The sequence below is a fragment of the Pristiophorus japonicus genome, chromosome 14 (assembly GCF_044704955.1).
Source record: "Pristiophorus japonicus isolate sPriJap1 chromosome 14, sPriJap1.hap1, whole genome shotgun sequence".
Classification (NCBI taxonomy): domain Eukaryota; kingdom Metazoa; phylum Chordata; class Chondrichthyes; family Pristiophoridae; genus Pristiophorus; species Pristiophorus japonicus.
Window position 1 is genome coordinate 64,913,999 of NC_091990.1, and position 21,447 is coordinate 64,935,445.

At 48.3% G+C, this 21,447-nt stretch overlaps 1 protein-coding gene across 15 annotated transcripts in view; it reads left to right on the forward strand.

The window, feature by feature from the left end:
* The window catches only part of col16a1 (collagen, type XVI, alpha 1), a 618,256-nt gene that overhangs the window by 176,192 nt on the left and 420,617 nt on the right, over nucleotides 1-21,447 (forward strand). For 10 of the 15 annotated variants that reach the window (XM_070899262.1, XM_070899261.1, XM_070899260.1 and 7 more), the window contains 4 exons: nucleotides 378-404; nucleotides 16,270-16,287; nucleotides 17,339-17,374; nucleotides 21,270-21,332. In XM_070899262.1, coding sequence (XP_070755363.1) covers nucleotides 378-404; nucleotides 16,270-16,287; nucleotides 17,339-17,374; nucleotides 21,270-21,332 — 144 coding nt within the window. The remainder of the gene's footprint in view (nucleotides 1-377; nucleotides 405-16,269; nucleotides 16,288-17,338; nucleotides 17,375-21,269; nucleotides 21,333-21,447) is intronic. The other 5 variants (XM_070899265.1, XM_070899268.1, XM_070899271.1 and 2 more) reach the window with 1 other exon arrangement.

Consider the following 21,447-nt stretch of genomic DNA (forward strand, 5'->3'; position numbering starts at 1 on the left):
TGCTTTTTAATCTCCTTCCTAGCACCCTAGGCCAGGTCTGTCACTACACCAGGGTGGCAGACCTGGCTTCAAGGCACTGAGATAAGGAAAGAAAAATTAGCCAGAGTTTCGCTCCTGATCACCATCCAGTACAGGTACATGTTGGGCAGGGCAGGGCAGGATTAGGTTCAGCTGTGATGTCTCCTCGGTGGAAAAACTACTGACACTCAACCTTCCAGATGAATGGGCGAGGTAGTGGAGAGCTGGGGTTGGGGTGCTGGTGGAATGGACCCCCAGTGAGAGCCACCACCTTTAGCAGAGGAGCTGGGGGAGGCGGAAAGTGGCCAAATGTTTTTGAAATGGAATTAATTCTGCTCTGTTCTATCAATCTCCTGCAGGACGCTAGCGGAATGGCCAGACAGAAGGTAATTAACAGCAATTACTGAGCTTCCTGCTCCAAGCACTTATTGTAATGCTTCAGTAATGAGCTCTAACAAGCATGAATTGGAGCTTATGTGAATCTCAGAGTAGAATGTAAAGTGCATCAAAGTCTAATTATGAATGAAGATTAGTCAGTCACCGATTATAAACACAGACATCATAAGCACTGGGCTTAGCAATTCTGCAGTGGGACAGACTGTTTCATATCTCGCAGTCTGACAAAGGAGACGTGTAATTTGCACATTCATTAGGAATAAGCTTCCAAAGCGCTCTCCATTCGGGAATTGTACCAGTGGATAGAAAAATTGCTAATGTCTCTCCATTATTTAGGAAGGGTGGTGTTCCCCTGGGTTCGGTTCCAGGATCACTGCTTTTCTTCATATATATTAATGACTTGGATGTGCGTGTATAGGGCACAATTTCAAAAATTTGCAGATGACATAAAACTTGGAATTATAGTGAACAGTGAGGAGGATAGTGATAGACTTCAGGAGGACATAGACAGGCTGGTGACACATGGCAGATGAAATTTAACACAGAAAAATGTGAAGTGATACATTTTGGTAGAAAGAATGAAGAATGGAAATATAAACTAAAGGGTACAATCCTAAAGTGGGTGCATGAACAGAGAGACCTGGGAGTATATGCACAAATTGTTCAAGGTGGCAGTGTAGGTTGAGAAAGTGGTTAAAAAAAGCTTACGGGATCCTGGGCTTCATGAATAGAGGTATAGAGTAATAAAGCATGGAAATTATGATGAACCTGTATAAAACACTGGTTCGGCCTCAACTGGAGTATTGTGCCCAATTCTGGGCACCACACTTTAGGAAGGATGTGAAGGCCTTAAGAGAGGGTGCAGTACAGATTTACGAGACTTTTTCCGGGGATGGGGAACTTCAGTTATGTGGATAGACTGATGAAGCTGGGGTTGTTCTCCTTAGAGCAGAGAGGATTGAGAAGGGATTTGATAGAGGGGTTAAAATCGCTACGGGTCTAGACAGAGTAGACTGAGAGAAACCATTCCCATTGGCAGAAGGGTCGAGAACCAGAGGCCAGAGATTTAAGGTGATTGGCAAAAGAACCAAAGGTGACATAAGAAAAAAACTTTTTTACACAGAGACGGGACGGGCTCGACGGGTTGAATGGCCGCCTTCCATATTGTAACCATTCTAGGACTCTATGAAGGGTGGGAAAGCAACCAGGTAACTGTTGGCCTGTCAGTCTAACGCCAGTTGTGGAGTGTTTGATTGGACAGTGTAGAGGGAGCTTTACTCTGTATCTAACCCCGTTCTGTGCCTGCCCTGGGAGTGTTTGATGAGACAGTGTAGAGGGAGCTTTACGCTGTATCTAACCCCACGTTGTACCTGTCCTGGGAGTGTTTGATGAGACAGTGTAGAGAGAGCTTTACCCTGTATCTAACCCGTGCTGTACCGGCCCTGGGAGCATAGACCAAGGACCGGTCCCAGTGTGAGAGCAGCCTGCAGTATGTGCCGGAAATGTTGTACAGGTACAGCGTCCGAAATCCGGAATCCTCGGGACGGAATCCGTGCCGGTTTACGGGTTTTTCCAGATTTCAGACAAGAAAATCAATAGTCTGAAGTCCGGAATCCTCGACCGAATCTGTGCCGGATTTCGGGTTTTGCCTCAAAAATGTCCGCTTTTCGGACTAGGACTCCGGATGATACCATCAGCTATGCGCAAAACGTCCGGTTTTCAGACAATTCCAGTTTTTGGAGTTATGGATTCGGGATGTTGCACCTGTACCAGTAGCGGGTATAAATAATACATTATCCTGGATTGTGTTAATTTGATTGAATATCTTTATTTTCTAAACCTGATAACCCTTCTGTCCTAAGCACATCCTCAACAGCTTGCTCTACTAGCCCAGAACCTGACTTTAGGGTAAATTATTGACGTCAATATTCTGTGTTTGTGATTCCGGGGGACTGCTGTTACACGGGGGAGGTTGTTTCCAAAGATTGGGATAGAGATAGCTCGGTCGGCACACAGCTTCCTGACCATCCAGCCGTTGGATTATTCCAGTTTGTCGTGCAGTCTGATGCTTTGTGCCGTGAACCAACCAGTCTGATCTTTTACAGTTTGTGCAAAGGAATGTACGAGTGAGCCCCCAGGCTTGAAGCTCCGTGCATATCTATAGGCCTCTGGAATCTGTGGGCCAGCTCCAATCAACCCCGTCCCTCCATCCCTAATGACTTGGGCACATTCTGTACGAGCTCCATTGGAACCAGCACAGTCACACACACGGCCATTTCTGTGACCAGATGATTCAGCCATTTGTGGCATCACAGTTGCCCATCCCCCCCACCCCTTCCCCCGACATTCATACATTTGAGAAACTGGAACCCCAGTTTTCTTTCCCCTTCCCCTCCTCCAGGAGGTCAATTGTATTTACTGCTGCTCTTCCTCTAATCAACTAACTCGCCAGGGATCAGGGGGTCAAACCTGGGATTTTGCTGCTCTTTATGATTTACTACCAGAGCAGGTGGTGTTAGCGCTCTTTGAGGATTCAGTGATCTCGTGCTTCTGGTTGTATATGGCTTGCTTCCTGCTGCCTTGCATAAAGGCAGAAAGGACTCCACTGAGCATGTCTCTTTTTGTCTTGACTCCCTTTGTCCAGTCTCTCCTCAGCATCATCCGCACTGCAGAATGCATAGTTTTTTTCTTTACATGCTGTTAACTCCACGCTTATGAAAATCAAAACAAATCACCTGACTGCAACAGCTATGTTTGCAACACGTAGGCTTGAGGCTCCCTAGCAAGGCCTCACGCTCCTGTACACTGTACTTATACCCTAGAAATGCACACCCTGACCACAGGGGGTGAACTTGTGCGAGACACTCCTCACCTGGGTTTCCAGGTATAAAAGGGAAGGTCCCACCCAGGGTCAGCACTCCTTGGTCCTGGGAATAAAGGTAGTGACTGTGTCTGCAGTACATGCCTCGTGTGAATTTGTAGTAAGGTGCAGGGATACCACATTTGGTGACGAGAAACTGGAATCACCGAACCATGAGGATGGCCACCGGTAGCACAGAGGAACGTTACTGTGTGGGTGAGGACTGGGACGACTTCGTGGAAAGACCCCAGCAGAGCTTTGTCACGAAGGACTGGCTGGGAGCGACAGCGGCCGACAAGTGGAGGGCGCATCTACTGACCAGCTGCGGACCACAGGCGTATGCGCTGATGAAAGACCTGCTCGCACCCCAAAAGCCAGTGGACAAGTCCTTTGAAGAGCTCAGCCAGCTGATCAGTGAGCACCTCAAGCCGGCGAGTAGCATACACATGGCCCGGCACCGGTTCGACACACACCGGCGTCGGGAGGGTCAAAACATCTCGGACTTCATTATGGACCCGCGGCACTTGGCCAGTCTCTTTAATTCACAGAAGCCTGCAGGGGGGAGATGTTAAGAGATTTCTTCATTGAGGGCATTAATTATGCCGGGATTTTCAGGAAGTTCATGGAGACCAAGGACTTGACTTTAGAAGGAGCGGTGTTGATAGCTCAGACCTTCATGGCAGGGGAAGAGGAGACCAAGCTAATTTACGCATGCAGCCCTGGTCCCAACGTGGCGATGGACCAGGGAGTTAACATGGTGAATGCGGCTTGGGACCCCGCAGGCAGGCAAGGGCATTTCGAAACCGCCCAGGCAGCAACAGACTCCAGGGTGGGCCCGCAACAGGGACAATGGAAAGGGGATCGGCAATTCACGCCATCTCGAGGCACAATGCGTCTCGCAATGGGACCATTAACACCCACCATCAAAGTGCTTAGAAACAACCAAATGGGCAATCAGAGAGGAATGCATGGTAACAGTCCTTTTGTTAACAACAATCTCAGCTCATGTTGAAGGTGCGGGGGTAGACATACTGCGAAAAGCTGCAGGTTTCAGCAATATATCTGTAGGATTTGTAACGTCAGTGGACACGTGGCCATGATGTGCAAAAAGGCTATAGTGAGGCAAATCTGCGAGACAGAGGAACCAGACGAGGGGTCTGCAATGCAGGATGATGTCTGGGGAAAAGCCATGGATGCTGAAGTTCAGCGGGTTCATGTGGCTGACGTCCACAGCTTATACACTAAAACGCCACCCATGATGATGAAAGTTTTATTGAATGGCATCCCGGTGCGCATGGAGCTGGATACGGGAGCTAGCCAGTCACTTATGAGCGCCCAACAATTTGAGAGACTATGGCCATACAGAGCTAGCAGGCCCAAACTGGAACGCATTGAGACATAGCTACGGACATACACCAAAGAGATCATCCCAGTGCTAGGCAGTGCAAACTTGGTGGTAACACATAATGGATCACAGAACCGGCTGCCACTCTGGATCGTCCCGGGAACTGGCCCCGCGCTCTTGGGGAGGAGTTGACTAGCCGAGATGAATTGGAAATGGGGAGATGTGCACGCCATTTCATCTGTGGAGCGAAGTTCATGCTCACAAGTCCTACAAAAATTCGAGTCACTGTTTCAACCCGGTGTCGGAACCTTCAAGGGCACTAAAGTAGTGATACGCATCACTCCGGAGGCCAGACCAGTACACCACAAAGCCAGAGCGGTGCCGTATGTGATGCGTGAGAAAATTTAAAGTGAATTGGACAGGCTGCTCAGAGAGGGCATAATTTCAGCCGTTGAATTCAGCGACTGGGCAAGTCCCATCGTTCCAGTCCTTAAAACAGATAGTTCGGTCAGGATTTGTGGCGACTACAAAGCCACCATCAACCGAGTGTCGCTGCAAGACCAATACCCGCTCCCGAGAGCAGAGGACCTTTTTGTCACGCTGGCAGGTGGCAAGCTGTCACTTCGGCCTACATGACTCAGGAACTGGCTGAAGAATCCAAGCTTCTGACCACCATCACGACGCACAAGGGATTATTTATCTACAACTGGTATCCATTTGGCATTCGTTTGGCGGCAGCTATCTTTCAGAGAAACATGGAAAGCTTGCTCAAATCCATTCCTGGAACAATTGTATTCCAAGACAACATCCTTATAATGGGTTGAGACACCGAGGAACACCTCCACAATCTGGAGGAGGTGCTACGCTGACTGGACCGGGTAGGCTTGCGGCTCAAAAAGACCAAGTGTGTGTTTTTGGCCCCAAAGGTCGAGTCTTTGGGCAGGAGGGTTGCCGCAGACGGGATCCGGCCCACCGAATCAAAAACGGAGGCGCTCCGCCGGGCACCCAGGCCCGGCAACACGTCGGAGTTGCAATCATTCCTGGGACTTTTGAACTATTTCGGGAACTTTCTGTCGAACTTAAGCACATTGTTGGAGCCGTTACACATGCTCCTGCGTAAAGGTTGTGAATGGTTTTGGGGGGACTGTCAAGAACGGGCTTTCAATAAGGCGAAGAACCTGCTATGTTCTAATAAACTGTTGACTTTGTATGACCCCTGTAAAAAAACTGGTTTTAACGAGCGATGTATTATCCTACGGGGTTGGGTATGTGTTGCAGCAGGGTAATGATGACGGCCGACTCCAACCAGTGGCTTATGCCTCCAGATCACTCTCCCAGGCAGAGCGTGGATACGGCATGGTCGAAAAGGAAGCACTCGCTTGTGTTTACGGTGTGAAAAAGATGCACCAGTACCTTTTCGGTAGACGGCTCGAGCTTGAAACTGACCACAAGCCGGTAACATCTCTGTTGTCCGACAGCAAGGTTGTCAATGCCAATGCGTCAGCTCGCATACAGCGATGGGCTCTCATGCTGGCTGCGTATGACTACACCATACGGCACCAGCCAAGCACCGAAAATTGCGCTGACGCGCTCAGCAGGCTCCCACTGGCCACCACCAAGAGGGCGTCGGCAGAGCGCTGAGATGGTCATGGCCATTGAGGCTTTTGACACCGCAGGCTCCCCCATCACAGCCCGTCAGATCAAACTCTGGACCAACAGAGACCCCCTCTTTTCCATGATAAAGAAATGTGTTCTGACTGGGGATTGGGCGCCCGCACACAGGGCGTGCCCCGAGGAGGTCAGACCATTTCAGAGCCGGATGGAAGAGCTCTCCATCCAAGCCGACTGCCTGCTATAGGGCAGCCGGGTAGTCATGCCCCAGAAAGGAAGGGAAGCATTCATCAGGGAACTCCACAGTGAGCACCCTGGCATCGTGTTAATGAAGGCCATTGCCCGGTCACATGTATGGTGGCCGTGGATTGACTCAGACCTGGAACACTGGGTTCGCAGGTGCACAACGTGTGCCCAGCTGGGCAATGCCCCCAGGGAGGCCCCACTCAGCCCGTGGCCCTGGCCCACCAAGCCATGGTCACGTATTCACGTAGACTATGCGGGCCCGTTCATGGGGAAAATGTTCCTGATCGTTGTCGATGCATACTCGAAATGGATCGAGTGCATCATATTAAACTCGTGCACGACATCCATCACCGTGGAGAGTCTGCGTACGGTTTTCGTGACCCATGGCTTGCCGGACATCCTGGTCAGCGACAATGGCCCGTGTTTCACCAGCCATGAATTCCAGGAGTTTATGTCGGGCAATGGTATCAAACACGTCCGGACAGCACCGTTCAAGCCGGCTTCCAATGGCCAGGCGGAACGTGCGGTCCAAGTTATAAAACAGTGCATGCTAGGCATCCAAGGACCCTCCCTTCAGTACCGCCGATCGCGCCTCCTGCTGGCCTACAGGTCCCGCCCGCACTCGCTCACGGGAGTCCCGCCAGCGGAACTCCTCATGAAACGCACGCTTAAAACGCGGCTGTCCCTCATTCACCCAGACTTGGCAGACATTGTTGAGGGCAAGCACCTGTCCCAAACCGAGTTCCATGATCGAAACTCAAGGGGGAGGCGTATCGAAATGGATGACCCGGTATTTGTTCTTAACCAAGCTTTGGGACCCAAGTGGCTTGAGGGCGCAGTAATTGGCAAAGAAGGGAATAGGGTCATAGTGGTCAGACTAAACAATGGGCAGATATGCCGCAAATACTTGGACCAAGTAAAGAAAAGGTTCAGCATAGACACGGAGGAACCTGAAGAAGAGCATGAGATATCACCCACACCACTGCCAGTGGAGGAGCAACAAGGACAGTCCACAGCATGCACAACCCCTGCGGCCAGCCCGGACAGGCCGGAATCACCTCAGGTGACAGAGACGCATGCCGAGGCTCAGCCACCAGGGCCACAACTGCGGCGCTCACGAGAGAGCGTCGACCACCTGAGAGACTTAACCTTTGACACAAAAAGGCGTAAGGGAGGTGGTGATGTCATGTATGTAACCATCATGCAATGGTAATCTTCATGCAACTATAACCTTCATGCAACTCCTGTACACTGTACTTATACCCTAGAAATGCACACCCTGACCACAGGGGGTGAACTTATGGGAGACACTCCTCACCTGGGTTTCCAGGTATAAAAGGGGAGGTCCCACCCAGGGTCAGCACTCCTTGGTCCGAGGAATAAAGGTTAAGGTCATGTAGTGACTGTGTCTGCAGTACATGCCTCGTGTGAATTTGTAGTAAGATGCAGGGACATCACAACTATAGTCCTGACTACAAAAAAACTGCTCCAATTAGAGACATAGCACAGAGTAGCAGTAAACCCAGAGCTGTGTGTTATGATGTTTTACTTCACAGACACGTGTGCATGTTGTAAAGTCCTGTCCCCTGAGTACAGATTCACACGAGGCATGTAGTGAAGTCAAGGTCACTCTGGACCTGCACCTTTATTTCACAGCTCTGGAATGCTGAACTTGCCTGAGACCTGCCCTTATATACCTGTCTCTTGCAAGTGCACCCCTGGTGGTAAGGTATGCTGGTGGTTACAGGTCATATCTTATTACAGACATGTATAGCATGTTAGGATACAGTTATATATAATAATGTAAGTTACATGACATCACCCTCCCCCAAGCTCTTATTGTCTTTATAGGTTCAGTCTCTCAGGTGGTCTACGCTTTCGCATGGAGCGTCTGAGTTGTGGTTCAGTTGTTTGCCTTGGTGTCTGTTTTTCTTTGGGTGTGGTATCTCGCCTGGGCTGTCTGTTTCGATTGGTGTGATTGTTGTTGACTCGCCTGGGCTGTCTGTTGGGATTGCCCTTTCCTCAGGTTGTTCCCTCTGTCTGTCAACAGGTGTGGTGCGAGTTCCACATTGTAGTCTGCCTCTGGTTCCGCAGTGTTGTTGGTAAATCTGCTTTTGACTTGGTCTACATGCCTCCGGCAGGTTTTGCCATTGTCCATTTGTACTACCAGTAGCCTGTTTCCTTCCTTGCCCGTTACTGTCCCTGCAAGCCATTTGGGACCCCTGCCATAGTTTAGTACAAACACTTTGTCCCCTATCTCATTCCATCTCCCCCTCGAATTTCTGTCATGGTACTCAGTCAGCTTACGGCGCTTTGCCTCAACGATTTCGTGCATGTCTGGGAGGATTAATGAGAGCCTTGTTTTTAAAGTCCTTTTCATCAACAGTTGCGCGGGGGGGATCCCAGTCAATGAGTGCGGACAAGATCTGTATGCCAGCAGCAGTCGCGACAGGCGACCCTGCAGCGTGGGACCTTGGATTTTAAGCATGCCTTGTTTCATGATTTGCACTGCTCTCTCCACCTGGCCGTTGGAGGCCGGCTTGAACGTTGCCGTCTTGACGTGATTTATGCCGTGGTCAATTATAAAGTTTTGGAATTCTGCGCTGGTGAAGCATGGACCATTGTCACTGACCAATATGTCAGGGATTCCGTGCATTGCAAACATGGTTGCGAGGCTCTCCACAGTGGTGGAGGTTGTGCTCGAGTTTAAAATGGTGCATTCGATCCATTTTGAAAATGCATCGACAATTACGAGAAACATTTTGCCCATGAATGGGCCCGCATAGTCTACGTGCACCCGCGGCCATGGTTTGGTAGGCCAGGGGCTCAGTGGAGCCTCCCTGGGGGCATTGCTGAGTTGGGCACAAATGGTGCACCTTCGGACGCAGAGCTCCAAGTCCGTGTCAATACCAGGCCACCAGACGTGGGATCTGGCTATGGCCTTCATGAGAATGATCCCCGGGTGCTCGCGGTGGAGCTCCCGGACAAATGCCTCTCTGCCTCGCAGAGGCATGACTACTTGGCTGCCCCACATCAGGCAGTCTGCTTGTAGTGATAGCTCATGCATGCGCCTGTGAAAGGGTTTTAATTCCTCGGGGCAGGCATCGCGAGCCTCTGCCCAGTCACCGGTTAGGACACATCTTTTTACTAAGGATAACGTGGGGTCGCTGGCCGTCCAGGCTCTGATTTGGCGAGCCGTCATGGGTGAACCTGTGGACTCAAAGGCATTGATTGCCATGACTATCTCACAGTCCTGTTCGTCAGACCTTTCCGTGGTCGCCAGGGGTAGCGCGTCGGCACAGTTGTCTGTGTCTGGTCTGTGCCTTATGGTGTGGTCGTAGGACGCCAGCATGAGTGCCCACCATTGAATTTGCGGCGAGGCGTTGGCGTTTATTGCCTTGCTCTCGGATAGGAGGGACGTGAGGGGCTTGTGATCGGTTTCTAACGCGAACTTGGCCCCGAAAAGGTATTGGTGCATCTTTTTGACACCGTACACGTACGCGAGTGCCTCCTTCTCTACCATTCAGTACTCGCGCTCCGCCCGCGAAAGTGACCTGGAGGCATAAGCTATGGGTTGTAATTTGCCCGCACTATTGACATGTTGCAAAACGCACCCGACCCCATACGCTGACGCATCGCAGGTGAGAACTAGCTTTTTACCTGGGTCAAAGAAAGTCAAAACACTGTTGGAACACAGAAGGTTGCATGCCTTATTGAAGGCGCATTCCTGGGCCTCGCCCCAAGATCAATCGGACCCCTTTCTGAGTAGCACGTGGAGAGGCTCCAGCAGCGTGCTTAAGTTCTGCATAAACTTCCCAAAGTAATTGAGTAGCATGAGAAAGCCGTGCAGTTCTGAGACATTCCGGGGCCTGGGTGCCAGGCGAATTGCTTCTGTTTTGGACTCTGTTGGGCGGATTCCATCAGCGGCAATCCTTCTGCCCAAAAATTCAACCTCGGGTGCGAGAAACAGGCACTTGGATTTCTTGACTCGTAGGCCTACCTGATCCAACCGCTTTAGTACTTCCTCCAAATTACGGAGATGGGAGTCGGTGTCCCTGCCCGTGATAAGTATGTCGTCTTGAAATACAACCATCCCCGGGATGGACTTGAGCAGACTCTCCATGTTGAGCTGGAATATGGCAGCTGCCGACCTGATGCCGAATGGGCATCGATTGTACATGAAAAGGCCTCGATGTGTGTTGATGGTGGTGAGTAGCTTGGATTGCTCGGTCAATTCTTGCGTCATATACGCAGATGTGAGGTCTAGTTTTGAGAAAAGTTTACCTCCAGCCAATGTGGCAAATAAGTCCTCCGCTCTGGGCAGCGGGTACTGGTCCTGCAGGGAGACTCTATTTATGATAGTTTTGTAGTCCCCACAGATTCGTACGGATCCATCAGATTTCGTTACTGGGACGATGGGACTTGCCCAGTCGCTAAATTCCACAGGTGATATAATGCCTTCCCGCAGAAGCCTGTCTAGTTCGTGTTCAATCTTTTCCCTCATCACATAGGGTACAGCTCTGGCCTTGTGATGGACCAGCCTAGCATCCTGTGTGATGTAGATTTTGACTTTGGCCCCTTTGAAAGTGCGCACACCTGGCTGAAAGAGATGTTCAAATCGCTTTATAACTGTTGAGCAGGAGGTCCGTTCCTCTAATGACATGGCATGGACATCATCCCATTTCCAGTTTAGTTTTGCCAGCCAGCTTCTCCCCAGCAGTGCTGGGGGGGTCTCCGGGGACAATCCACAGGGGAAGTCGGTTCACTGTCCCTTTGTGTGTGACAGAGAGCATGGTGCTGCCGAGGACTGGTACGATTTCTTTGGTATAGGTCCTTAGTGTGGTGTCGACATTTGTGAGTTTTGGTCTGTCTCTTTTATACGGCCACAGTTATTCAAATTGTTGAGCGCCCATGAGAGATTGACTCGCTCCCGTATCCAGCTCCATGTTGACAGATATCCCGTTGAGTAGGACCCTCATCATTATAGGAGGCGTCCTGTCGTAGGAGCAGCGGCCATTGATCGTGTTGACCCGCTGTACACCGGTGTCCCGTGTACTGTCCCCACCATCTTCTGGTCCGCTTTCCGACCCATCCGATTCGTATACCAGCCGAGCTGTCGTCTTTTTGCACATGCGGGCCAAATGCCCTGTATATTCACAATTTCTGCAAACAGCCTGCTGAAATCGACATCCCCTTGCCGAGTGCCCACCCCCACACCTCCAGCACAGACCTGTTCCATTGTTCAAAGAGTTTCCAAAGAATGAGCTGCGTCTGGCTGATCTCTCTTGAGCTTCTCTCAGTTTGTAGTTGATTGCTCGCATTGTGGGTTGATGAGGTGTGAACGGCCATTCCTGTGGCCCTTGATGGCTTCTGCCTGCTGTCGAGAACCTGTTCTCCTGGTTTTGTCTGTGTGTAGGGGTAGCAGTTTGTTTAGTGCTGTGAACTTCTTGTTCCAATATTTCGTTAGTTGTCGTACCTGCATTGTAAATCAACCTCGTTTCTTCTTCCCCTACCAAGAATGTCTGTGCAACCAGTGCTGCTGCCTCTAAGGTCAGGTTCTTGGTCTCTATGAGCTTTCGGAATATGCCTGCGTGGCCTATTCCTTCAATGAAAAAGTCTCTCAGCATTTCTCTCCTCAGTTCATCGGAGAACTCATATAAATTAGCCAACCTCCGAAGTTCCGCCACGAAGTCGGGTATGCTCTGGCCTACACAGCGTCTGTAGTTGTAGAACCTGTGTCTGGCCATGTGTAGGCTGCTCGCTGGCTTCAGGTGGTCTCTTACCAGTGTGCTCAATTCTTCAAAAGACTTGCTTGCTGGTTTCTCGGGTGCCAACAGATCCTTCATTAAAGCGTATGTTTTCGAGCCACAGCTGGTCAAGAGATGGGCTCTTCTCTTGTCTGCCTTATCGTCGCCTAACCAGTCTTTGGTTACAAAGCTTTGCTGGAGCCTTTCTATAAAGTCCTCCCAATTATCTGCCACATTGTACTTTTCATCTAATCCGTTGTTCGCCATTCTGTGGATTCTGTAATCCCGTAACCCGTCGCCACTGTAAAGTCCTGTCCCCTCAGTACAGATTCACACGAGGCATGTCGTGAAGTCAAGGTCACTCTGGACCTGCACCTTTATTTCACAGCTCTGGAATGCTGCACTTGCCTGAGACCTGTGCTTATATACCTGTCTCTTGCAAGTGCACCCCTGGTGGTAAGATATGCTGGTGGTTACAGGTCATATCTTATTACAGTCATGTATAGCATGTTAGGATACAGTTATATATAATAATGTAAGATACATGACACATGTAAATCAGCAGTGTGTTTGCTGGAGACTTTTCAGCAAAGAGATGAGTTTGTAGCCTGGACAGTTTGTGGGTTGGAGGCCTCGGACATTCAGCCAGCACTCAATGTGGTAACCATTAAACAAAGTAGCTGACTGCCAACTCCAGCAGATGCTTTCCTTCATGCTGTGGTCTCCTGAAGCAGGGTCAGGGAAGAGCAGCCCAGTCTGGGGCCCTTCTTGTGAGTGGAGGCAGAAACCATAACATCATTGAAACAGGAATTGGAGAAGTATTTGAGACTGAAAGGCTAAAAGGATTAGAGCTCGGTTTGCCAACCCATCCATTTTCCTGGAGTCTCCAGGAGTTAAAGATTAATCTTTCAGACACTGATGAGAGCAGGGACATTTAAAAACTTTACCTGGAATACTTTTGTTAATTCATTGTAAACATATTGGAGATGGGGTAAAAAGGGCTGTTTGACTCACACTTAAGAATTATTCAATCATGTAATAAAGAATCTGTTTGCTCTGCAGGCATAGGAATTCCTGGAGGCCTCATCGACTTCCTGCCTCCACACTCCTGTCATTTCTGAGTAGGTGATGCACCAGGAATGTGGACGTCTTGTGCGGTAAATGGCGGGAGTGTGGGGGCAGGGCAGATGGAGGCAGGATTCTCGTGATGAAATCTCCAGGAATACGTTCAACCAGAGTCGGCAGGCCTAGAGTAGAAGAGCTCGTACCAGCACAGGCCAAATGTCTTTCCTCAGTGCTGTAATTTCTATAATTCTATATTCTCTATTTTTCATTTTTCTTTCTCTAGCTGTTATTGTCATCATTAGCAACGAGTATGGAGTCTCAATTGCAACTTAACTGTAGTCTTCACTTGTCCACTGTTTCTTTCTCTCCCACATATCATTTATTTATTTTCACTTCGGGTCTCAATGCCGACACAAGTGACTGATTTAGACCCTGACTGCCACAATCATGATATCGTCTGGTTTTAAAGAAAAAAGTAACCTTGTTATCTGAGGCATGTTCCTTCAGAGAAACACTGAATCACGTGAGTAACAGTGAGGGAAGTACTTGTAACAGTAAATGTGGAACAGGATCATCAGCCACTTTTGTGGGAAGGAGCTGGGGCAGTGCCTCATCTCCAGTTCTAACTCACTACATCACTCGGGAGAATCTGGAAGGTCTGATGGGGCTAGCACAGTCTCGATAGTGACCATTACACACAGTGTGATTGAGAACAGGCCCAGCTGTGGATGAATTTATCCTGATGAAGATGCAGTCTCTAATATTGTTTACAATTGGTCTGGGTATTGGGCCCAAGTTTATGGGCTGTTACATCCTGCCATTAAATTTATTGGTGCAATCATGATACTTACTGGGGTTAAATGTAGACAGTCCATTGAGGATTGATAAACTGCAGCCTACAAATATTCCAGCAATCTATCAGATGCCTCAGTCTCCATCTGTAATAGTCATTTGTAGAATAAACTTTCTTGGTCGTCATTGTTTTTAATCTAGAAGGCAAATGTAAGCCCAAGCGAGCTGTTGTAAGGAACATTAAGAAGAATATTCAGAAAAATGTTGGCCTTGACTTCTTGGAAAAGGGACTTGAGGTTTTGAGGATTTTGCCAGTGCAGGTGAAGTGTTCAGTGTGATGATGGACTTCCCCATATTGTTCTACACTGGGAAACAGGGGCCTCCATTACAGTGACATCGTATTCCTTGGTCTGAAGGTAGAAGATTCTGATCTCATGCCAAATGTGCCAGAGTTAGAAGGATCTGACAAGAGCAGTCCTTTAAAACACCGTCAATCGATTTAACTATCAATTTCCTTGGTGAAAGGTCTTGGGGGTCAATTTTTTTTCCTAACTCAGACAGCTACAGATTATGGGCATTTCCGACAGATTATTGGCATTTCCTAATGATTCTGCTTATCTTGGCAGCCTATTTGAGCTTCCGACGTCATAATCCTCTCCATCACCCTTACTGCTTACTTCCACCTCCGTAACATCGCCCGTCTCTGCCCCTGCCTCAGCTCTTCTGCTGCTGAAACGCTTATCCAAGCCTTTGTTACCTCTAGGTTCAACTAATAAAATGCTCTCATCTTTCACCCTCCCTAAACTTGAGCTCTGCTGCCCGTATCCTAACTCGTACCAAGTCTCGTTCATCGACAAATCATGAGATTGAAACACCATGTGACAGTTAACCTGCTTTTAGATGCTTTCTTTATATAAAATGTGCAGGACAATTTCTAATTGGATAATCCTTTTTTTTGTTTTGCCTATCCATTTTTTATGTGTGTCTTCTCTCCCAATCTCATTCTCTATCTTTCATTTTCAATCCACCCATCTATCTCGTCGCTGTCTCTGTCTCTCTCCTTCAATCTCATAGGTGTTAGAAATTAAAATTGGTGCCCTCACTGCTAAAAGTGTTTAGCATTGAATGTTTTTAACTATCAAGAAAACAGGTGGTATTATCACAAAAGCAAAATACTGCGGATGCTGGAATCTGAAATAAAAACAGAGAATGCTGGAAATCTCAGCGGGTCAGGCAGTATCTGTGGAGAGAAAAACAGTTAACATTTCGGGTCGACGACCCATCGACAGAACTGTTGAATGTTCAAAATGAGCACATTTTTAAGCACCGAAAGGGGGAGGTGAAGAAAGAACAAAGGGAAGGTCTGTGATAAGGTGGAAGGCAGGAGAGATTAGAGAGACAAAAGGGATGATGGGCCGAATTGAAATGGTAATGATAGAGGTTAGAAAAAGGTTAATCTGGATAGGGTGTGGAAAAAGGTTAATCTGGATAGGGTGTGGAAAAAGGTTAATCTGGATATTATCACTTGCCTTAAAATTCCAACATTTTTTGAAAAAGTTAACTAACATTAAATTAAGTCTCTCTCACTCTCTCTGTGTTTCAACCCTTCCCTCAAACTCCACCTTTTCTAACCCGTCTCTTTCTTTCACCCTCTCTATATCTGACCTCAGTCATTCTCTTCTTCTCTCCATCTCGCTCACTCTTTCTCAGTTTCATACACTTTCTGAAGTAGAATGTAAGGCAAAAGCTATAGTTCCTTGCTGGCATTCTGCAATGCTTCCCTATGGGGATGGTACTGCAGAGGCAATTTGGAGTGCCCACTCCTGCTACCCTAGCTGATATTGTGTGTTCGCTAAGATGTATTTTGGTTCCTGCCCCCAACTCCCCTGCCCATTATCATGGTCCAATCCCCAGTCAATCATGTAGACATGCAATTTGTTCAAAGGTCGATTCTGGTGTCATTCCGGTGCCAGCCACTAGGAGGTGTACAAGAGTAGCTGTATGTGTTAACTGAGGAGTGCCTCTCTGATTGATTCTGCCCCATAGGTGCCAGCTGAGATCAGAAGCTGTCACATGGGAATTCATGAAGGTGTTCTGGGTTTTTAGAATGTCAGTGGTAAAAGATACAGTTTTGATTTTGCAGAGACTTTTATTTGCACACTTTAATTTTTTTTATATTTTCCCTCCAGGATGAAGGCTGTGTAGAGGTAAGTAACTATCAATCTTCTGTATTCATGACTGTTGGGACTCTTTAATTGATATTGAATGATCTTGGAGCAACAAATTCAGTTATCACCAGACAGATTTGTGATGCACCAGAACCAAACTTAATAATGGCAAATTGCCCTTCCATTCACTTCTACTGTGTAGAATCCCAATGGATCAAACCCGTTCCAATTCACTCCTATTGTATAGCATCCCAATGAACAAAACCCCTTCCCATTCACTCCCATTGTGAAAAATCCCAATGAACAAAACCCCTTCCCATTCAGTCCCATTGTATAGAATCCCAATGAACCAAAGCCCTTCCCATTCATTCCCATTCGGATTCTGTACAGTGTGAGTGAATTGAAAGGGATTAGTCAAGTAGAATACCTTACAGTGGAAGGGAATGAATGATAAGTGCTCTGCTTGGATTAGACTTTCATTGGATCAGTCTGCATTTACCAGGAGTGGGTGGCAGACGAAAAAAGAATGAATGAGAATTTGAAAGCCAGATCTCAGGCTTAACAGTTGCAGAAGAAGCACTGATCATTTCTGATTTGAACAACCTATTGAGGAGGAGTGTGCAGAGCTGGTGAGATGTAACCTGCTGTATAAATGGTATGGGCGAGATTGCAACTCCCTCGCAAATCAGAATAGAGAGGAATTCTTATTAATCAAAGTTAAAATTATTTTCTATTTAAATGTTGATGTGGAGCCAGGAGGAGTAGTTATGCTCCTCCCAGCTCTACAGCACTCGAGGCCATTGCCGGCTGTGATCCACCATCCCCCGCTCCTTGCTGTCCTCCCTCTCCCCCAACATTCACCTGAGGCCACTATCGGTGAGCTAGATGGCCTGAAATTCGATGGTGTAGAAGAGCTTGTGGAGGTGCGATTGATGCCCGCAGCTGGCCTGCATTATTTAGATGAAGCCTGAGGTCCATTTACGGACCAGCCTCATCCCCACCTTCATGCTCGAAATTGGTTGCCCACAAATTTGTACCTCAAATTCTCCCTGAAGGACAACCCTACTGAACCTGTCTCCTTTACTTCCAGTGTCCACAAGGGCAGAAAGGAGAGAAGGGAGAGTCGGTGAGTATTAATCTTCCTCACTGTTAACAAGTCAGAGCACTGAATCTGTAAAGGGAACCTTACTCTCATCCCTGAAAAATAAAACTTTTTTTTCGCTTTTTAGTGCTGCTCCTCATTCTCTTAATATCTTAGCCCCTTTGCTCTGCTAGTGGTTGCTTTCAGCCATTCACTTTCTCCTACCTCTGTTTCTCTTGGTAACTGGTCAGATATGTGCAAAGGGAGCATGTGTCTCACCTGGTTGGACTTACTTGACTGCCCAGTGTGCTACTGAGTCAATCAAATCAGAAGAGCCCAGCTTCAATGCTCGGTTTGATCCCCGGTCTGCGCTGATCTCAGTGTTATGTATGTATGTCAACCTCACCAATATATAAGACTTGCCACCAGGGGGCACACCTGTGGGAGACCTAAGGGTCACCTATGCACCCTGGGCAAGCAGGTATAAAAGGTAATCTACCATGCTGCTTTCTCACTCTGGAGTCTGAATAAAGAGACCAAGGTCACAACAGTTTGAGCTTACAATACAATCTTGTGGAGTTATTCTGGATATAACATTTGGCGACGAGTAACGGATCACGAACTTTTCATGTGGTAATGGCTGCCATTGGTATTTTTGAGAGATTTGTTGAGGCTGATGATTGGGAAGCCTTCGTTGAGCGTCTCGACCAGTACTTCGTGGCCAATGAACTGGACAAGGCTGAGACGGTGGTCAAGCGCAGGGCGATTCTCCTCACTGTATGTGGGTCTTCGATATATGGCCTCCTCAAAAATCTGCTGGCACCGGACAAACCAACGAACAAGACTTACACAGAGCTGTGCACGCTGGTTTGGGAACACCTCAAGCCGAAGGAGAGCATCTTAATGGCCAGGTATCGCTTTTACACGCACCATCGCTTAGAGGGCCAGAACGTGGCGAGCTTTGTCACCAATCTAAGACGCCTTGCGGGGCATTGCGAATTTGCCGGATCTTTGGGGGAAATGTTGCGGGACTTTTTCGTGCTTGGAATTGGCCACGAGGTCATTCTTCGCAAACTGCTGTCTGCCGAATCCCTAGATCTGAGCAAGGCCATCACGGGCATAGGCTCGATGGGCCGAATGGCCTCCTTCTGTGCTGTAACCGTTCTATGATTCTATGATAGCTCAGGCTTTCATATCCACGAGCGACAACACAAAACAGATATCTTCACAGAATGAAAGCTCACCGGCAAGTACTGTGCATAAAATAATGCTTTCAGCAGGCAGAACTGTACATGGCAGGGCCTACACGATCACAGAGGCCAGACCTAGGGTGCCGTGGGGCATAAATACGTATCCATTAGCACCATGCTGGTGCTGCGAGGCAGTCATAGAGCCCATCAATGTCGATTCAAGCACTATGTGTGCAAGGGCTGTGGAACAATGGGGCATCTCCAGCGAATGTGCAAACGACCTGTGACTCACCACGTGGCAGAGTCGGGAGAGGACGACTGATCCAGCGAGGATCACGCTGAACGAGCAGGAGAGGCAACTCAACCTGAGGATGAAGAAGAAGAATATGGGATACACACCTTCACCACCAAAAGCCCTCTGATAATGTTAAAAGTTAAACTCAACGGCACTCCAGTCTCCATGGAATTGGACACGGGGGCGAGTCAATCAATAATGAGCCAGAAGGCATTCGAGAGGCTGTGGGGCGACAGAGCACAACGACCCAAGCTGATCCCGATTCAGGCAAAGCTGCGCATGCAGGTACAGCAGGCAGTGAAGAAGGCAAATGGCATGTTGGCCTTCATAGCTAGGGGATTTGAGTACAGGAGCAGGGAGGTCTTACTGCAGTTGTACAGGGCTTTGGTGAGGCCTCACCTGGAATATTGGCCCCAAGTTTCCACATGATTTGCTCCTGATTTTTAGGAGCAACTGGTGTAGAACGGAGTATCTTAGAAATCGGAATTCTCCACATTTAGTTTGCTCCAGTTCTAGTCAGGTAGAACAGTTTCACTTTGGAACAGAATTTTCTTTTCAAAAGGGGGCGTGTCCGGCCACTTACGCCTGATTTCAAAGTTTTGTGAGTGAAAACTTACTCCAAACTAACTTAGAATGGAGTAAGTGAAGATTTTTGTACGCTCGAAAAAACCTTGTCTACACTTTAGAAAATCAGGCGTAGGTTACAAATTAGGCGTAGGGAACGAGGTGGGGGGGAGGGGGGGGGAAGGGAAGTCATTAAATTCTACAGTCAATCCTTAGTTAAACTTATACAAATATTATACAAATAAATCAAACCTGAATAAAAATTTATAAGCAAAGAAAAGATGTTCCTACCTGTGTGAAAGTGCTTCAGGCAGGCCTTTCATGTTGGAGACAGGCAGCGGTGTGGCGTCAGTGTCTCGACGGCAGCGGCAGCAAGCTTTGAGCTGAGCTGCAGTGCTTGAGGCAGGCCTTCATTCTCTTCGTGGCTGGCCGCGAAGAAGCAGTACCGGACGGACCCGAGGCCATGAGATATCAGTGGCGTCAGTGGCTGGCCGGCAGCCAAAGAATCAGCGGACCGATGTGAGGCCATTCGGCCACGCTATAGGGGCGGCGTCAGTGGCTGGCCGGCAGCCAAAGATACAGCAGCAGCCTTCGAGCTGTGAGGGGGACTGAGGCCATTTGGACAGGGAGAGGCAGCCACATCGACAGTTTTATATTTAAATTTGCAGAATGGGTGCTGCATTGTCAACACCACATATTATACAATGGTTTGCCATCAATTCACTGCATAGGAGAGAATTGATTAGAGCTCACTGCACCAGGAACGTCGTAGCCCGTCGGTTGATGGGCAGAAGACCTTACCCATGTCGACAATATCGAGCCAGGCGCTCGTACCTGGACATGAGCGAGGCTGATTGTGTGAAAAGGCTGCGTTTTTGCAGAGAAGTTGTCACTGAGATCTGTGATATGGTGAGAGCAGATTTGCAGCCCAGAAGCAGAAGGACAACTGCCTTGTCTGTTGAAGTGAAGGTAACAGCTGCACTTTCTTTCTATGCCTTGGGATCGTTTCAGGCTACAACTGGAGATGTGTGTGCCATCTCTCAACGTGCAATACATGTCTGCATTTACCAGGTCACGGCTGCACTTTATGCGCGAAGGAATGACTTCATCAATTTCCCAATGACCGCACAAGCGATCCATGAGAGGGCTGTGGGCTTCTTCAGGATTGCCGGCTTCCCAAAAGTACAGGGCTGCATTGATTGTACCCACATAGCCTCGCGAGCACCCGTGGAGGAATCTGAGCAGTACCGAAATAGGAAAGGTTTCCACTCTATCAATGTGCAGCTCGTGTGTGACGACAAGCAGTGCATCATGTCAGTCGATGCGAGATACCCTGGCAGCACCCACGATGCGTTCATCCTACGTGACAGCGTTCTATCTGACATGTTTGAGCAGCAGCCAGAAGGGCAGAGCTGGCTACTGGGAGACAAAGGGTACGGCCTGACCACCTATCGGAAATGCTGTCCTTCAGACGAGGTATTAGATTGATGCCAACCTGCCTCTTCAGGTGGATGTAAAAACAGTAATGGGAAGACAGTTGGGTTGGAGTTCTCGAAGAATGGCATACAAATGCTGTCTTCAGCTGAATATTAATCCTTTAGTCTGATGTATGAACCCAGAAACTTGTTTGATTCCTGTGTTGGTGCAGGGTAGGACACAGGTTGCTGTGCCCATTTCGAGTTGGCTGACTTTCAGTGAGCAGAGTGTGGTGACATTAAATGATGGCATTCGTATCATTGGTTCGAGGACTCAGTTGCTCCCAGAAGTATGCCATTGTTTCCCATTGATTTCTTTCTTTCTTTCTAATTGGGTGTGATAATTTAAGCAGATTTTTGAGTTGGGGAGCTCTGTTTATTAATCTAATTTGAGAATGTTCTGTTTGCCTCCGAAGTCCGAGAGAGGTCAGAAGGGTGAACCAGGGTTCCCGGGACTGGCTGGTCTCCCAGGCAGAGATGTGAGTATTCTGCCTATTCTGATCAAATTTTCCAATAATGTTTAAAAAAACTCTTAACAGACGCGACTAAATCAATGTTTAGAGGATTGGCTAACAAACAAAAACAGAGAGTCGG